Source organism: Triturus cristatus, chromosome 5_1 (assembly GCF_964204655.1).
Source record: "Triturus cristatus chromosome 5_1, aTriCri1.1, whole genome shotgun sequence".
Lineage (NCBI taxonomy): Eukaryota > Metazoa > Chordata > Amphibia > Caudata > Salamandridae > Triturus > Triturus cristatus.
This window is the reverse complement of record NC_140587.1, coordinates 473,528,434-473,547,375: the sequence shown is the minus strand read 5'-3', so window position 1 is coordinate 473,547,375 and position 18,942 is coordinate 473,528,434. Positions and strand designations below refer to the sequence as shown.

At 53.2% G+C, this 18,942-nt stretch overlaps 2 protein-coding genes across 6 annotated transcripts in view; both read left to right on the top strand.

The window, feature by feature from the left end:
- The window catches only part of OSGIN2 (oxidative stress induced growth inhibitor family member 2), a 223,493-nt gene that overhangs the window by 36,867 nt on the left and 167,684 nt on the right, over nucleotides 1-18,942 (top strand). The window lies entirely within an intron of this gene.
- Nucleotides 5,901-11,171, top strand: LOC146831081 (uncharacterized). Of its 2 annotated transcripts, none has more exons than XM_085604099.1 (2): nucleotides 5,901-6,811; nucleotides 10,301-11,171. In XM_085604099.1, exons 1-2 carry the CDS (start codon nucleotides 6,280-6,282, stop codon nucleotides 10,915-10,917), a joined length of 1,149 nt encoding a protein of 382 aa, XP_085460225.1. In that variant the 5' UTR covers nucleotides 5,901-6,279; the 3' UTR covers nucleotides 10,918-11,171. The 2 variants fall into 2 exon arrangements, with proteins under 2 accessions (XP_085460225.1, XP_085460224.1); XM_085604098.1 differs by having other exon boundaries at nucleotides 9,284-11,171.

Here is an 18,942-nt window from a genome sequence, read left to right as displayed (position 1 = left end):
TTGAAGCAGTATATAAAAACATATTATTGTTAACCAGTTTCAAGACAGGCAATCATGAATATAGGCTACAGAGTTCAATGGAATTCTGCAATATGCTAAACAGCGCATTCTATGAGCTCGGCATCTACAATAAAAGGGAGTGGCGAGAGACAGGAGTACTGTAAAACACAGCTCTAAACACCATCAGGTGCAGCTCTGGCCATACTGTTGTTCAGAATGTCTATAGCTCTCTCTGACACACTCATCACATAGTAGTGTGGGCAAGTTTCAAAGTAGTCGACCAATCCAGAAGTAGCAATCATGTTGTTTCCCATTGGTGTTCATTCCTTACCTTGTTGAGGTTCTGTAAAACTGGTGGCAGCAGGGTGCCAAGGGTCAGGCTGTGGGATGCTCTGTTGTCTCCTCTTACATTACTGATGACTATGAAGTGTGCATCTCTTCTTTTAAAAGTAAATATGACAAAAGCGTACTTAAATAAATAGATAACGGAGAAGGGGTCTCGCACAACTTTGCTAAGCAAAACTTCATTTGGGCTTGCCGCTTCACGTTATAAAAGAGCCCTTGCGAATCGACACATCCAACTGTTGTGCCTATAATTCCTTAGGGGAAACAGCCTTAACCACGCAGCATGAGCTACACGGGGCTAAACCACACAGGCGGAAGCATGCACATTTAAACCACGAATATGCCTCAACCAAGCATATTCGTGGTTAAGGCATATGTGTGGTCTAGTTGCTGCTGCTCCCGGTTGGAGAAGCAGGAAGAGGCAGGATCAGGACGAGGAGGATAGGTAAGGAGAGGTAAGACGTGGGGGTAGTTTGTAGGGGTTGTGGGGTAGTTTTCAGGGCTGGGAGGGGGTCAGGGTAGTTTTCAGGGCTGGGGGCGGGACTTTTAGGGGCTCATGGCAGGGGACAGGAAAGGGGCAGTTTTCAGGTGGAGGGCTGTTGGTAGTTTTAGTGCTCAGGGCAAGGGACGGAGGTGGGGGTAGATTATTTGGGTTGCGGGTAATTTTGGGGGTTGGGGATCGTGATAGTTTTCAGGGCAGGGGAGGGAAGTTTTATGGCTCAGGGCAGGGGACAGGAAAGTGGCAGATTTACGGCTGAAGGGGATATTGGGCAGGGGCGGGGGTAGGTGGGGTTAGGTTTTAGGTTGGGGGCTAGTTTTAGGGCTCGGGGAGGGGGCTGGGGTCGGAGTAGTTTTAAGGGGGCTAAGTGGTAGGGCTCAGGGTAGGGGACAGGATTGGGGCAGGTTTAGGGCTCGGGAAAGGGGACGGAGGTGGGGTCGATTATTTGGGTTGGGGTTAGTTTTGGGGATTTGTAGGTTGTGGTAGTTTTCAGGGCAAGGGTGGAGAGTTTTAGGGTTCAGGGCAGGGGACAGGAAAGGGTCAGTTTTAAGGCTAATGGGGCAGTAGATTGGGGGCTCGTTTTAGAGCTCAAGGAGGGGTCTGGGGTCGGAGCAGTTTTAAGGGGGCTGAGTTGTAGGGCTCAGGGTAGGGGCAGGATAGGGGCAGTTTTCATGTCAAGGGGTAGTAGGGCTGGGGTAGGCGGGAAGTAGGAATGTTAGGTTTAGGGGGTCTTTAGGGTTTAGAGCGGAGGGTCAGGAGTGTGATCTTTACCACACATGCCCATTTACCGAACATATATTTACCACAAAATTGCGTGGTAAAGGCATGCGTGATAAAGGCATGCATGGTAAAGATGCGGTCGGGGTTTAGACCGTGTGGTTAAGGCATGCGTTGTTAGGGCATGCGTTTTTCCATCACTCAACCATTCCTTAGGTCAGAGGTGTTCAGTGATGTTTATTTTGCCCATGCTTTTTGGATGATTACATAGTAAATAAGAAGTCGCACTTGCCAGGGTTTATTCTTTTTTTTTTCAAAACAAGATATGCTGGTTGAACCTTCAGGAGGTTTTTATGGTCTAGCTCACAGTTACTCATAGTACGGCCCGCGGGATGCCAGCGGCCCGGCAAGCCTTCCTTGGCGGCCCGCGGACCTTGCAGACATCCTACCTGGCTGTGTTGTAAAAAAAAAAAAAAGAATTTGCAAACACTGCCGGGTGCAGCAGCCCGGACTCTGAGACTCTGCTCTGTGGGGCCGGGGGATTCCAGTGATTGTCAAAGTGGAGATGCAGGGGCCTAAGTGGTGAAATACAACAAAGCTTTATTAACATGTAAATGGTCTTTTAAAGACCTGTGAAGTACTCGGGTGCACCTGTGTGTGCGCGCTGGGAAGCTGTCTCAGTGGGGCTGTGTGTGCGCGCTGGGAAGCTGTCTCAGCCCGGGCTGAGGGCTGACACACACACAGGGGGTGAGATGACAGAGGGTGATGGAGGGAGACAGAGGGAGAGGGAGGGAGACAGAGGTTGACAGAGGGTGACAGAGAGAGGGAGACAGAGAGGCGCAGTCTGGGGGAGACAGAGGGAGGGAGACAGAGGGAGGGAGGGAGACGGAGAGAGAGAGACAGAGGGAGAGGGAGGGAGACCGAGGGTGACAGAGGGAGGGAGGGAGACCGAGGGAGACCGAGGGAGACCGAGGGAGAGAGACAGGGAGAGAGACAGGGAGAGAGACCAGGAAAGAGAGGGAGGGAGACAGAGAGAGAGACGGAGGGAGGGAGACGGAGGGAGGGAGACGGAGGGAGGGAGATGGAGGGAGAGAGACAGAGGGAGGGAGACAGGGAGGGAGATGGAGGGTGACAGAGGGAGGGAGACAGAGGGAGGGAGAGGGAGACAGGGAGGGAGACAGAGAGAGACAGAGGGAGAGGGAGGGAGATCGAGGGAGAGAGACAGGGAGAGAGACAGGGAGAGAGACCAGGAAAGAGAGGGAGGGAGGGAGACGGAGGGAGGGAGACGGAGGGAGGGAGACGGAGGGAGGGAGACGGAGGGAGGGAGACAGAGGGAGGGAGACGGACGGAGGGAGAAGGAGGGAGCGGGAGAGAGACAGAGGGAGAGAGACAGAGGGAGAGAGACAGAGGGAGACAGGGAGGGAGACAGAGGGAGAAGGAGGGAGACAGAGGAAGAGAGACAGACAGAGGGAGAGAGACAGAGGGAGAGGGAGGGAGACAGAGGGAGGGAGAGAGACTGGGAGGGAGACAGAGAGGAAGTAGGGAGACAGAGAGGGAGGAGGGAGACAGAGAGGGAGGAGGGAGACAGAGAGGGAGGAGGGAGACAGAGGGAGGAGGGAGGGCGACGGAGGGAGGGTGACGGAGAGAGAGAGACTGGGAGAGAGAGACTGGGAGAGAGAGACTGGGAGAGAGTGACGGGGAGAGAGGGGGAGGGAGGGAGAGAGGGAGGGAGAGGGAGGGCGGGGGAGAGGGAGGGAGGGGGAGGGGGAGGGAGGGAGAGAGAGCGAGAGAGGGAGAGAGGGAGAGGGAGATGTGTATGCCGAGTCTGGTGGTTCAGTGGACGAAGGCGTCTGCTTCAGGGACCTGTGTTCAACCTCATGGTCACAATTTTTTTTTGCTTTAGCCCCTCCCCCTCTGACCCCGCCCCCACCGGTGCGGCCCTCGGCCACAAACCACACTGTAAATTTGGCCCCCGAGAGAAAGTTTGTGAGTACCCATGGTCTAGCTTGACAGTGCAACTGTCACCAGACAATTATGTGAGCATTACTAGAGAGGGGCTTTGGCTCCACCCACATGTTGTGAGCCAGGAGTACATCTTTTGATTGAGCAAAAGTTGTGGGCTTCCACAAAAAGTGCTTGCCTCACACACAGCTGTGATCCTTTTGTTTATTTATTCAGTTGCTTGAAGTTGAACTTTCAGGGACACACACATGACATAATGCTATTAAACAAGATCATTTTTTGTTTGTTTTTCTCTGGCAGCAGAAGGGCAGATTGTATTAACCTACATGAATATTTAGGTCTGTCTTATTAACCTACATGAATATTTAGGTCTGTCTTGACAGTGCATCTGTCACCTTACCATTTTAGACTACACCAATAGTACTTCCACAGTTCTTTACTTCCAAACAAAACATATTAATTTCCTTGCTATTTACATGAATTGCTTCACATGACCATACAACATCTTTTAAAAGCCAGACCTATTGCCAATGCTGGTTTTGTTTTACGTGCCAAAACCAGTGGTGTCACAAGGATGCCCTCGGCAATAACGTATGGAATCAAATGGAACCCTCTATTCTTGGTTCTGTAGTCAGACATATTTGGAATACAACAGATCGCTTGTACTCCCGCTCCCCTGTGCTGCTTCGCTGGTTGCAGCCCCGGAGGGTGATTCAGACAGACTCTCATCAACTCCAGGGAATAATGTCTGGCGCCGCCCATCAAATCACTTTCATGTCTCTAACGTGCAACATCTCATTCACCAAAGGAACTATCTTGGAAGCAGAACTAGATCACGAGAAACTACTTTTCCCCAAAAGGGCCTTCGTACTGACAATCATTATTATCAGCAATACAAATCGACGATTGGAGCAATGCACAAAATAGCAAAGGGATTGAAGTGTATGCTGCGTGCTCGCAGGTTAGTGTTGCGGGACATGGGGGGCTTGGGGGGGGAAGGCGACCGCAGGGAGTCCCCACCCCCGGGCAGTTTGGGAGGGGGCGTGTGGAGGGCGGGGCTTGCGGGCCCTGCGCGGTTTTTCGAACTTGGGCTTGCTAGTAGGGAAAAGATAGCCCAAAGGCAGCCCAATTAGAGCCCAAAAGTAGCGGAATGTTTCTCAGGTATAAATTCATTGGGAGCCCGCCCCCGGCCACCATTTTAGGTTTGGTGACCTGGTGGCCGGGAGCGAGGATTAGTGTCGTGTTTTTTGTCGTTGGTAGAGTCCTGTCAGTTAGGGTGTATTGTCAGCAGGTATTTGGCAGTTTTCAATCTTCGATGGCGTCGCAGGATTACCGGGTTCTTGAGGCCCTCCGGTTGCTGTCCGAAGCAGGCCGCATGGATTTGGTCGTGGGGGAGGTGGCGGGGCCGTCGCGTCCTACGCGTCAGGCCTCTGCCGGAGTGGCGGCTGCGGTGGCGGCGTGCTCATCGCCGAAGCGGGTGAAACAAATGACGGTGAGTGAGCGGGGCCGCCCACGTCTACGAAAGGCGGCCCTCGCTCGTGTCGCTTCGCCATGTGGGTCGGGTGCGGCGGGGGGATCGGGGGGTGCGTCGGCGGGTGGGGCAGGCCTGTCTGTGGTGCCGGCGAGCGAGTATCTCCCTCCCGTGGTAGGAGCTAAGCGCGGGGGCGGGCGCGGGATGAAGAGACGCGCGTCTTCTGCTCCGACGGGTGAGGTATTGAGCGCGAGGGAGGGGGGACGCGCGCGGAGTGCGGAGGGGGCGGAGGTTTCGTTCCCTGTCCCAGGTGAGGAGCGTGGGGAGTTTACTGAGGCGGAGCGAGCAGGGGGTGACGGTGGACAGGGTTATGAGGTGGGTAGAAGTGTTAGGTGCTATGAGGCAGGGGCGAGGTTTTCTAGGGATTTAGCGTCAGGAGGGCTGGGATTGGTGAAGTCAACTGAGTTGGGCGGGTTGGGGATGGTGCAGCGGGCGAGTGGGAGGTCAGAGCCGGATAGCCCCTTGTTGTTTTCCCCAGTTTCTTCTGCGGGGGGCGCGGGTTTTTCAGTGGGGGCGAGCTCGCTGGGAGACGGGGAATGGGCGCAGGTGGAGGGGTGGTGTTCGGCGCAGGACTTGAGGTGGCAGGGGGAGCAGGGGTTTTTGGAGCGGGGGATTTCAGAGCAGCTGCAGGTCCAGGGAGGGGTGGGCTGGCAGGCCGTAGGCGAGGAGCTTGTTGTGGGGGCTGGGGAAGAGGAGTTTGGGGAGGAAGGTTGGTTTGTGGGGGTCGGGGAGGCAATTGGGGGGGGGTGGGGCGAGCGAGGGCCTAGATATTTTTCCCTCCTGGGCAGAAGGCGTACGGGGCCTGGGTGGGGAGGGAGCGGGGGGGTGGTCAGGTGCCCGGGGGTCGGTAACGGGAGGTGGCAGCAGGTTGAGGGCGGTGTATGGGGCGGGCGGTCGTGCCCGTTCGAGTCAGGTCCGGTCTCTGTCTACGGGGAGAGGTTATGGCGAGGTCGCGGCGTCGGCGTTGGGTCATGCGAGGCTGGAATGGAGCGAGGATGAGGAGGAGAGGGTGGCGGCGCAGCGCGTGGGAGTGGGACGAGTGAGTGCGTCGGTTGGTGGGGTGTCGAGTGCGGGTTTCCTGCGAGGTATTGGATCGCGGGCAGCTAGTAGTTTTATTGCTCCTGGCACACCAGTCCAAACTTTTTCTTTCCAGGATAGGTCAAGTAGCAGAGCAGCAGACTCGGTAGGGCGAGGGGCGGCCCATTATCGCCGAGGAGAAGGGAGGATGAGGCCTTGCGCGGCACATTCCGTACCGGCGGGGGATCCCGTCGAGGCCAGCTCACGAAGGTCCGGCGCGGCCTCGCTGGCCCCAACGTCACGCCGGTCAAGGTGGACGGAATTTTCTGAGAGGATGGACAGTTGTGTTAGGCGGAGTAGAGGGGAGGACCGGCGTGTACAGTCGGCTCCCCCGCAGGATGGTTTTAAGGCCGCGGAGGCCGGCAGTGCTCATTCAGGGTCCGGTAAGGCCCGTGTAGTGGATTTTGCTCCTGAGGAGTTGTTGGGGGATGAGCCCATACTCCTGGATTATGATGAGGACAGCCCCGAGGAAGGGGAGATTCGGGGCTCCGAGGGGGGGGGAATTTCTCATGTTTCTCATAGTCTGTTGCAGGTTCCGGGTGTGGCACCCAACACACAGTCTTTGGTGGTGAAATCTACAGGAGAGCACGGCCCGTCAGCGAGGGCGCATCCTCCAAGGGATTCTTTGGCGAGGGGTATGAGGCGGTCGGAGTCGGTCCGCACACCCTCTTTAGAGCCAGGTGAGAGCGCAAAAACACGGGCCAAACCTATTATGGTGTCTGTGGGGTCTGGGGAGGACGGGGGTGGGGGTCTGTCGGAGGGGAGATTATATAGAGGCAAGTATGTGAAGGACACGGGAGTTGGCACGGGGACGGAGGGAGCTTTGTCGGGGGCCAAGGTGGAGAGTGGGTCTCAGGCAGAGGCAGGCGATGGTAAGGAAAAGCCGCAGAGCAAGGAACTAAAGATCAAGAAGCTCCCTTATATGGGGGTGACTAAGCCCCTGGGTGCGCATTTAATGCTAGCGACGAAAGAGCGTATTTGGAAGGGGGAATATGTTGAGATTCTGAAACTATTACACAGGGAGGTGAGGTCTAAGGAGGGTTCTAAGGAGGAGGAGTACGAGTTGGCCAAGCGCCCTAAGGTGCCGCTGACAATCGAGAATTGGACGGCGGCGTTCTTAATTTATGCTAGTGTTTACTGCGAAAAGTTTCCCGAGCGCTGCGTAGCCATATTTAAGTATATGGACGTTATTAGAAAGGCTCAAATCACTGGTACGGGTTATGCTTGGGCTCAGTATGACGAGGAATTTCGAGCCCGTATGGCTTGGGATGCTGAAGCTAAATGGGGTGAGTTGGATAATGACCTGTGGCAACATACCATGGGGGCCGCGCCAGGGGGTAAGACGATTTTTACGGCTAGTGGTCTGCCGTTAGTTTACCGGCCCTTTCAGGGGAAGCCCACCCGGGGTGGGGTGGGAGGCTCAGCCGCATCACAATCTGGGGTCGGGGCCTGTTGGGACTTCAACAAGGGCCTGTGCACGAGAGAGTATTGTAAATACAAACATGAGTGTTCTAAGTGCGGCAAGCGGCATGCCCTCGTCAACTGCTGGGGAGTTAGGCCATCAGGAGGGCAGCAAGCAGGTGCAGGGTTGTCTGGCAGCGCGCAGCAGTCACAGGGTGGGCGAGGGGGTAGGGGCGCACAAGGTCCTGGGCCAAAGGGCTCCTACACCAATTAAATTGGCTCGGCTTCAGGCTGCCTTGGATGGCTACGGGGACTTGGTGGCAAAGCGAACTCTTTTGGATGGTTTCAGGTGGGGTTTTCATTTGGGGTACCACGGGCCCCGGCAGAGAAGGTGGGCGGATAATTTGAAATCCGCAGCAGAGCACAAGCTGGTGGTGAGAGAAAAATTGCGTAAGGAAGTGCATGAGGGGAGGATGGCAGGCCCGTTTGGAGAATGGCCAGTTCCTAATTTGATCATTTCCCCTATTGGTGTGGTGCCCAAGAAGGAGGAGGGGCAGTTTCGGCTGATTCAGCATTTGTCATGGCCTGAAGGGTCGTCAGTCAATGATTTTATCGATGAAGACGCTGCTTCGGTGTCATACTCCTCAGTTGACGTTGCTATGTCACTGGTTGTGGCAGCGGGCGCAGCTGCAGGGATGGCAAAGTGCGATATTAAGTCGGCTTTCCGGCTGCTCCCGGTTCATCCGGATGACTGGCCTTTGTTGGGCATACAATTTGAGGGTGAATGGTATGTGGATAAGGCGCTACCCATGGGTTGCTCGGTGTCATGTGCTCTTTTCGAGCTCTTCAGCAGTTTTTTGCAGTGGTTTTTCACGCACCGCACTGGTCACAGCTGGGTCACACATTATCTGGATGATTTCTTTTTTGTGGGCTCTCCGGGCTCTTCGGAGTGCCGGCGTGCGCTGGAGTCGTTTCAGGAGCTTATGGAGGAGTTGGGGGTGCCTTTAGCTCAGGAGAAAACAATGGGGCCGGATACTGTCATTTCATTCCTGGGCATTGAACTTGACTCAGTTGCCATGCAGGCTCGGCTGCCCGCGGATAAGAAATCTAAAATGTTGGTTTTGCTGGACGAGATGTTGGCTCGACCGAAGGTGACGGTGAAGGAAATACAGGTGTTGCTAGGCCATCTGAACTTTGCTTGTAGGGTGGTTCGGGCGGGGCGGACTTTCTGTCGGCGCCTGGGCCGGGCCTTAGCAGGCCGGCACTTGCCTCATCATCATGTGCGCCTGTCGGCTGGGGTGAAGGAGGATTTGCGGATGTGGTCCTTTTTCCTGCACTCATTTAACGGGGTGCCTTTGGCCAGGGACGAGGATGTACAGTGGGATGTGCAGCTGTTTTCAGATGCAGCGGGCAGTGAAGGTTTTGGCATCTACTGGCAGGGGCATTGGTGTGCAGAGCAGTGGCCTCAGGAGTGGAAGAATGGTGGGCGGAGCATTGCCTTTTTGGAACTCTTCCCACTTTTGGTGGCATTGACCATTTGGGGCAAAGAGCTGGAACACAAGAGGGTGCTTTTCCGTGTGGACAACATGGCGGTGGTGCAAATAGTCAATAGGCAATCGGCCAGGGATGAGCAGATTCTGAAATTACTGAGGGTGTTTGTGCTGGGCTGTTTGCGCTATGACATTTCATTCAGGGCTTTGCACGTACCGGGCGTGGACAATGACATCGCGGATGCTTTGTCTCGTTCACAGTGGGAGAGATTCCATGGGCTGGCCAAAGAGGCGGACAGGACACCGACCCCGATGCCGGAGCACCTCTGGTCGGTCGGCAACGCAGGGTGTTTCAACTGGTGGTAGGTTCCTTGTCGGTTTCCACGCGTACGGCGTACACTTTGGCATGGAAGGAATTTTTGGAGTCAGGTGCTAGTAGGAGGGTAGAGCCGGGGCGCAGTTCGGAGGATGTGGTTCATTTTATCCTTGACCTCATTGAGAAGGGTCTGTCGCGGGTCACTATAGCAGGGAAGTTGGCTGGGGTTGCGTTCATGGGGAAGCTTTTTTGGGGTTATGCCCCGTCTGCTGGGGAAATAGGTCGCAGGATGCTTGAAGGGTGGGCGAGAGAACGGGGCGGTACTGGGGTGTCCCGTTTGCCGATTTCCTGGCAGACGCTGGCTCGTTTGCTGGCTGTGTTGCCTGCAGTTTGCACTGACGACTTTGAAGTTGTATTGTTTTCTACCCTTATGGTTTTCATGTTTTTCGGAGCTTTCAGGGTTTCGGAGCTCCTGGGGACCAAGTTGAAGCGGGGTATTTGCTGGCAGGATGTTTTCATATCGGACACTGGCGTACATGTTTGGTTGGCCAGTTCCAAAACAGATCAGAAGGGGGTTGGTAAAGGGGTTTGGTTGGAGGCAGGATCCCCTAGTTGCACATGTCCGCTGCGCTGGGCCAGGCAGTGGAGGTCGCTCTCGGGGGGGGAGGGGGGCCAGTTAGTTTTTCAACACGTAGACGGGGCGCGCGTATCTGACTATCAGCTGCGCATGGTCTTGCGTAAGGGGTTGCAGCGGTTGGGGTTGGATGGCGCGCAGTTTGGGACACATTCTTTCAGGATTGGGGCAGCGACTGAGGCGCATAACCGGGGTTGGTCGCAGGGCGATATAATGCGCTTGGGGCGTTGGTCCTCTTCCTGCTTTCACAAATATGTACGGGAGGATCCTCCTTCGGCGCCTGCGTCTACTGCTTTGGTGTGAGTCTCATATTTGTTTTTCATTTCAGGTTCGGTGGCCGGGCCACACACGAGGGAGTTGACGGTGTGGATTGTGGGGCATTCCTTCGTCAAGTGGGCGCACGTGCAGGCGTGCAAAAGTTATTTTGGGGAAAGTTTGGGTTTCAATGGCAGCCTTTTTCGATTGGTATGGAAGGGTAAGGGGGGGATGCTTTGGAGGGAGCTGATCCCCTGTCTGAATAAAGCCATGGTGAAGGGTCAATGCCCGGATATTCTCTTAATTCACTTGGGGGAGAATGATCTTTGTAGTGTGAAAGGGGTGGTATTGTTGCGAGCCATGAAAAGAGACTTGGCGTTGTTGAAGGAGCAGTGGTCGGGTTGTCATGTTCTCTGGACGGAATTGGTCCCGCGGAGGGTGTGGAGAGGGGCTTTGAAGCCCAGGGCGGTTGATAGGTCTCGGAGGAAAGTGAATTTGGAGGTTTCCCGGTTTTGTCGAGATTTGGGCTTCGGGAGAGTCACCCATAATGATATCCGCTTTGAGGCGGTAGAGTTTTTTCGGGGGGATGGGGTCCATTTGTCGAGGTTGGGCATGGATCTTTATTTGTTGGAGCTCAGGGAGGTCTTGTCTCGGTGCTTGAGGGGGCAGAATCAGGCTCGTTGTGTTTAAAGCCCCCTTTTTGTTGGGGGGCAGAAAGAGGGGAGGGTAGTTGCACCACCCCCCTCTTTCTGGGTGGCGGGGGTTATGGTGAATTCTGGTCAGTTTTACCGGAAGTTGGTGGAGTTATTGGGGTTGAGTTGGGGTTATCGACAGGAAAAGGTTAGTTTGGTAAATTTAGTTCGGTTACACAGTTTGGGGGCCGATAGCTGAAAAGGGGCAGGCAGGGGAGTTTTGGTTAACAGAAGGTTCGGATTTAGAGATTGTTGGGGGGTTATACCGGAGTGTAATGTTTTATAATGTTTTATAATGTTTTTATATTGTTGTAATGTTGTAATGTACGGGCGGGGGCGGGCTCGAAGGTATTTAGGGGAGGGGGCGGGGGGCGGGGCTAGGCATGTTATATTTAGTGAGGCCTAGTTTTGGAAGGCGTTTCGGCCAAGGATTTTAATTTGTAATGTGCACCTGTTTCCAATAAAGCGGCCTTTTACACACAACAATCTTGTCAGTGGCCTGCTTCCCCCCCCTCCACCCCTCCCTCCCAAGGGGGGCTTGGGGGGGGAAGGCGACCGCAGGGAGTCCCCACCCCCGGGCAGTTTGGGAGGGGGCGTGTGGAGGGCGGGGCTTGCGGGCCCTGCGCGGTTTTTCGAACTTGGGCTTGCTAGTAGGGAAAAGATAGCCCAAAGGCAGCCCAATTAGAGCCCAAAAGTAGCGGAATGTTTCTCAGGTATAAATTCATTGGGAGCCCGCCCCCGGCCACCATTTTAGGTTTGGTGACCTGGTGGCCGGGAGCGAGGATTAGTGTCGTGTTTTTTGTCCCCCCCCCCCCTCCCTCCCTCAAAAAACACGTTTTTTGGGTGTGTTTCCCCCTTTTTTCGTTTCGGGGTTTTGGGTTTTTTAGTATAAGTTTTTCCAGTTTTTTCCCCTTTTTTGTGAAATTTTTCAGGCGTTTTGTGGGAACAGATGTGCAAGGGGTTATGCTATGTTTGTACTTTGTCGCTTGGAGCAGGTGCTGTGCGGGGGTTATGGTGAATTCTGGTCAGTTTTACCGGAAGTTGGTGGAGTTATTGGGGTTGAGTTGGGGTTATCGACAGGAAAAGGTTAGTTTGGTAAATTTAGTTCGGTTACACAGTTTGGGGGCCGATAGCTGAAAAGGGGCAGGCAGGGGAGTTTTGGTTAACAGAAGGTTCGGATTTAGAGATTGTTGGGGGGTTATACCGGAGTGTAATGTTTTATAATGTTTTTATATTGTTGTAATGTTGTAATGTACGGGCGGGGGCGGGCTCGAAGGTATTTAGGGGAGGGGGCGGGGGGCGGGGCTAGGCATGTTATATTTAGTGAGGCCTAGTTTTGGAAGGCGTTTCGGCCAAGGATTTTAATTTGTAATGTGCACCTGTTTCCAATAAAGCGGCCTTTTACACACAACAATCTTGTCAGTGGCCTGCTTCCCCCCCTCCACCCCTCCCTCCCAATGCGGCCCGCCCTGAAATGCCTCAAAGTGCAGCAGACTGCTGCATGAACCAACAGCCGCTCGCGTGACAGAGTCAGCGTTGATCGGATGTCACGTCACAGGGCCAGCGTGAGCGGATGTACACGCACAGTGCTGTTAAACACACTTTTGGGCGTTTACCAACTGCTTTTGTAAGAGTGCCGCTTGCATTCAAGAAGAAAGTTCACTTAATGGAGCATTCCTTCGTCCACTTTTTTGTTAGAAACGACTTATCGCGAATACGTAACACATTCGCTATTAGTGGAAGCATTCAACCTGAAACATTTATTTAGCTACCAAACACAAACTTGCCTTCCCGTTTGACCTTGTTGCCAGCCTTGACATTGCTGGTATATCTGTATTACCCATCTCAGACAGCCTTGAATTAAAATGCAATCTGTGTTTTTTATTCCAGGGCCTCATTCTGCTTCACTGGTTAGTACATTGGTTTGCATTAATTGCTCCCCCAGTGAACATGTTCAGTCTTGGTTAAACTAAAAAACAGATTTGTGACACTGTCCATTGGAAACATGTTACACACTTTGTTTCATATCTAACATATTCATATGTTTCAAATGGAACATTCAGACACAGCACCAAGCCTAATGATTTTAGGAATGTGCGATGCTAAGAATACTTAACTCAAAAATAAAATGTTTTTACTCAGGTGTCACTCCTAATAATTTTATTATTGTAATAATGTTGTTTTTCATGTAACAAAAAATATTGCACTTCTTTGCTTTCGAAGGCCCTGGTTCAAATGGGATGTGGAAAGGGTGTTGTAATTACTTCTCCCAGTAAATGCAGACACCAGGTGGTGCAGTAAATACCGCCAGTATCAGTTCTCCTGTGGAAAATGCAGAATTATACACAGAATTGCTGTTATCCACACCGATTTCCGCATGTTTTGAAATTCAGTGAATGTTTGCTCGGATAGTTTCACCAGGTTTGAAAATAGTGTGGAGTTGTATTTGTTGTAAATCTGGGAATTCCGACCCCTGCCTACTACCCTATTTGGAATCAGGCCCCAGTTGCTGTAAATAACTGAATGTGCCACCTCCCTTGCACCGATGGGAGGCTGAGTTAGTCTAGATCTCTTGACCATTAACTCACTTGCCTTTACCTCTACTACCAATCATCAATACTTTTAACCTCGTTATGATCTTTATCTCAACACTTATACCTAGCCTTAACCTTTACTAACAATATGTTTATTATGCACTATTAAATACATTATTATTACTGTAAAACAGAATAATGTATCCATAATATAGTTTACTAGCTAGTCCCACCCCTAGCCTATGTTAAATATTGAATTATAATTTAATCTTATTTAATTACATACATTGTGTTGTCCCCAACGCTATTCCTACTATTAAAATATTTAATTACATTTTTAATGTTTAAATTACAAAAATAAGGGATCGATTATTTACCAACTGGGACAGCAGTGTCTTTAAGATTCTTCCAAACCCACTGGGATTATCTACCTACATGCAGGGCCCCGGGCCTCTGACGGTGTTCCCAACTACTACAAAGCTGACAAATGCAGAAAAAGAGGTACATTTCCTTTAATGCATGTGATTTTTATTTACTCCCAAACTACCTCTATTGGACTTTCATTCACAAAATCAAATTGTAATTAAATATATACTTATGTAAGAGAGAGAGATCCACATCATGGGGAACAACATTGTGTGTATCCATGTAGTGTGCCATGTACCCTAGAGATAAAAAAAAAGTTTGTGTAAATATGCAACTACTCTATATACAAAGCCTGTGTTAGAGACAAACCCATGGGCACCCCCATGTTTCAAAACCTCCCAAAGTTTTGCCCTCGAGACAAGATCAAATGTGACACAGAGGTTCATGAAGTCAACAAAAACAGACCCTGGTCATTATCTACAGTCTACCATTTGATGAACAGAATCCGCATAATCTAATCAATTGTACTAGCATTGGGGGGGCGCTAGGTGGCGCACGACCAACATGGCCGCACGCCTGTGAGGCTCCTGCCCGGCCGAACTGGATTATACACTTTACCCCCATCCTGAGGCGAAGAAACTTATGCCCCATCGCATCTCCGGACAGCGGAATTGCTGCAGCGTCTAGCGGTATAGCGTTTACTGGCCGGACGACCAGCGTTCTGGTGAAAAACCGCCAAAAACACTGAAGGGCCCTGTGCGTAGAGACCTGGAAACGGAGAGCGAGCGCCCAGCGTTGACGAGGACTGCCGCGCGGCTGCGGGCGGAGACTGGACGGCATAACACAGCAGGAGACCCTGGGACGTCGGACTGCGGCCGTAGGATAGGCCGGACGCCCTGACCGAGATTTGCTGGCGTGGCGGGCGCCATCTCCAGTAGTGCGGCGACCCGTACGATTGGGCGCAGAGGAGGCTGGAGGACGCGGCGCTGGAGGTGAGAGGGCCGGAAACGAGACTCGCCGGGGGAGAGAGGCGACCTCCCTCGCTGCGGCCTGCTGGACTCTGCTTGCGTACATGCGATGTTGAGCGCCCGAACGGCGGCGATCATACAGGCTGCAAATATCGGTCCCTGAACGCCTGGGGGCTGGAGAGAGGGCCGCTGGCCTGGGAGACCAGATCCGCCGCCCCTGGCAGCGTGTGGGGACCTAAAACCACTGGCAAGTACCGGGACTAGCTGGGGATCTCTGGGCGGAGTAGCGCCACCACTCAAGGAGAAGCTGCTGCGGCGCATGGTCGGCCATTTTGTACGGTTACAACACCCTGCGCCTCGGCTGGATAATGGCGCGGTGACTGGGCAGGACTGCCGAGCGGAGAGGTCTCGGGTGAGGGAAGTCTCCCCTGGGATCGTTGGAGTACCCCGCTGCGCAGCAGTGGCCCCGGGAGCACTGAGGTGGCCACTGTGAGCGTGGATGAATTGCATTGACTGGTACCCGCGACATACTGAGGGTGCATGCGACAATTGCTTCGCGCCGCACCAGATATTTCCAGAGCCCACCTGGGGGAGAATTGAGGTCTGAAGTGCCCCCCCTTAAACATCCCGGCGGTGGGGCTACCTCTCCTGCCCTACTGCACAATGGGACGAACAGACGCAAAACAGTCCAAACTGACCTTTGAGGCACGCCGACAGCCGCGATCTGCCTCGCAGGAGAGCACTGGGTCAGGAACCCCAGATGCGCCGGGGGAGGATTGGAAGTCCCTCCTATTAGGCATGAAGCATAGCCTTGCAGCTATTGGCGCCAAGATAGACACGATGAATGAGCGCATAGACACTGTGGTGCACAAACTGGACCAGCATGAGGAGCGGATAAAGGAAACCGAGACCAGGATTTCCCACCTTGAGGACGGAGCAGCGACCAGCCGAGGACACATGACGCAAATGGATAAACTCTTGAATATTATTGCAGACAAAAATGAAGATTTGGAGGCCCGCTCCCGGCGGAACAACGTCCGCATTCTTGACCTGGCGGAGTCCACGAATGTTGGCCGCATGGAGGATTTCATCGAAAGGTTGGTGGTGGAGCTGTTCGGCAAAGACTCCTTTTCCGCGCACCTAACCGTGGAAAGAGCACACAGATCGTTGGGAGCTCGTCCACCTCCGGGCTCTGCGCTGCGGCCGGTAATAGCCCGGTTTTTGAATTACCGGGACAGAGATGCAGTCCTCCGGCTGGCACGGGAAAAAAAGCAATTGAACTACGAAAATGCAGTGTTGGCGTTTTACCCCGATTTCACCCCGACGGTCCAAGATGCCAGGCGCAAATTCACTGTAGTCAAAAAGAAGCTCCAAGCGCAAGCTATTCCATACGCAATGCTCTACCCGGCAAGATTGAAGATAACACATAAGGGCACGCAACATATTTTCCAGAGTCCGCAACAGGTGGAGGATTACCTGAAGCGCAACTGGCGGGCGAACTCCGGAGGCCCGGGGGCGCTCTGGGTCACACTCCCCTCTGTCGGACCCGGATTGAACTTTCCTCAGGGCCCGAGGCTTACCAAAGACCCTCCTGGACGATTCGATGTGACTGCTGGGCCTGCAATTGGTGATGTATTATAATTTCCTTGCTTCTTCCGCTCTCCAGAATGAAGCCCCGTTTGGCACCTCCCTGCCGCCCCATGACAACTGCCCACTGCCAGGTGGTGCAGTGGTTGGGTGAAAGGAAGGCGGGAGGTGGGAGATCGTGGGCCTGAGCGTTCCCCATGTGGGCATTCCCTAACTCTTTGACATTGTGGGACAGTCAATGTGGGACATTGACATGTGTTGGGGTGGGGTGGGTGTCTATGCACGGCAGGTTGGGGTTGCCGATGTGGGAGTTGATGGGGGGCACTTTGGGTATCAGTTATTTGTTGTTCTACAGCGGGATCCACTTGAATACGGCTATAGATACTGGATGTTCTAAAATAAGTTCTGGCAGACACCACACGGGATTTCAATAGATTAAAGATTGCAACATGGAATGTTTGAGGCCTGAATAACCCCAGAAAGAAAAGGCAGGTGCTAGGGTACTTAGATCGGCATCATATTGAAGTAGCCATGCTACAAGAGACTCACCTTGGCCCCGGTAGCACACCACTGTTTGCCTCGCGATGGGCGGCGCACCGCTGCTTTTCGTGCTACTCCACCTATTCCAGAGGAGTGACTATTCTGATAAAGCGAGGGGTGCCATTTTCCCCGGGTGGCGTGGAGATGGATGGAGGCGGCAGGTTCTGCCTGCTTTGGGGAAGACTACACTATCATGAGGTGCTATTCGCAAACTATTACAGGCCTAACATTGACGACCCTCACACATTGACTAGGTTATGGAACAAAATTCAGGAGATAGGCATCACATACATCATATGGGGCGGAGATTTTAACACGGTGTTGCAGCCAAGTTTAGATAGATCTCGTACCAACCCAGCACACTTTACACGCATGCACCAGATACTGAATGATATTGTGGGAGATGGTCGGCTGCTGGACTCCTGGAGGCACTTGAACCCTGGGCAGCGGGAGGGTACCCACTATTCGGCAGTTCATTCCTCATGGGCCCGATTGGATTATCTGTTCCTCTCGGTCGGGATGGCGCATTGGTTGCATGATGTGACCCACTTGGCACGGACATATTCCGATCACTCACCGGTAGTAGCGACAATACAGGTCCCACTGCAACACTCCCCGTATAATAGCTGGCGACTTAACCCTCTACATCTGCAGGACACTGTGTTTAAAATGGAATTGGAACAAGACATACAGGATTTTTTTGAGCGCAATCTTACATCGGTCTCTAGTGTGACCGTAGTGAGGGAGGCTTTTAAGGTAACGGTCAGGGGGTGGTGCTTGTCCAAAGGTGGAGGCATTCTCAAGGAGCTGCGTAGGGACCTCTCCAGGTTGGAGGATGAGTTGAAAGCACTGGAACAGGAGGCTGGTGGGGACTCGGGAGGGGATAGGATCAATGCTACCATCCGTACCAAGCTGACAGAATTTGGCGTCCTGGCGGATAGGGAGCTTAAATTCAGAGGGAAACCGCACATGGCCCGGCGCTATGGGGAAGGAGATAGGCCGGGGAAAGCGCTGGCTACAGGGAAAGCGCTGGCTACGGCGATACGCCCTCCCCGGTTCTCGAACTATATCACGGAGATACAGGATAGTCAGGGGCAGGTATATCGGAACCTCCCGGACCAGTTGTCCACCTGCCGGGAATATTACAAGGCGCTATATGCCTCTCAACGCGGCACCCCACTCCAACTGAACGAATACCTTGAGGATACGGCACTGGCCTGGCTGGGGGAAAATCAACAAAAATTTCTGAACTTGGAATTGGAACTCGATGAAATTACAGAAGCCATCATGCAGATGAAGTCTGGTAAGGCACCCGGGTCCGATGGGCTACCTATAGAATTCTATAAAACCTATGCTCACATACTTGCCCCCATTCTGAAAGACGTTTTCTATACGGTGTTGGAGGAGGGTGGTCTGCCTAGGACAATGCGTGAGGCTTTAATAACCTCGTTGCTGAAGCCGGGAAAGCCCCCAATATCTTGCGATTCCTATCGCCCCTTGTTGTTGCTAAATTGTGATACTAAAATACTAGCTAAGGTGTTGGCCACTCGGCTGGGCCTGCTGATGCAGCGGCTGGTTCTCCCTGATCAGGCGGGGTTCATCCCGAGCCGCCCAACATCGCATAACCTGCGGACGTTGGCCGCAGTGTTGCAGGACCTCGATCCCGCTTGCTCAGCAGTAGCGGTCTTCCTCGACGCCACCAAAGCGTTTGACTCCCTGGAATAGGACTACTTGCTGGGCGTGTTGGAGCGTATGGGAATGCCATACACTCTATTGAACTGGATTAAACTACTCTACGGCAAACCGGTGGCGTCTGTCCTGTTAAATGGTGCTAAGTCTCTACCTTTCGACATTTCCAGGGGCACGCATCAGGGATGCCCATTGTCCCCCATTTTATTTGCTCTCGCCATTGAACCCTTGGCGGCGACACTTCGCCAACACCATAATGACAAAGCACTGATTTATCCCTCCAGGCAACTGCTCATTTCTCTATATGCAGACGACATGACGCTGTATGTAAAGCGGCCT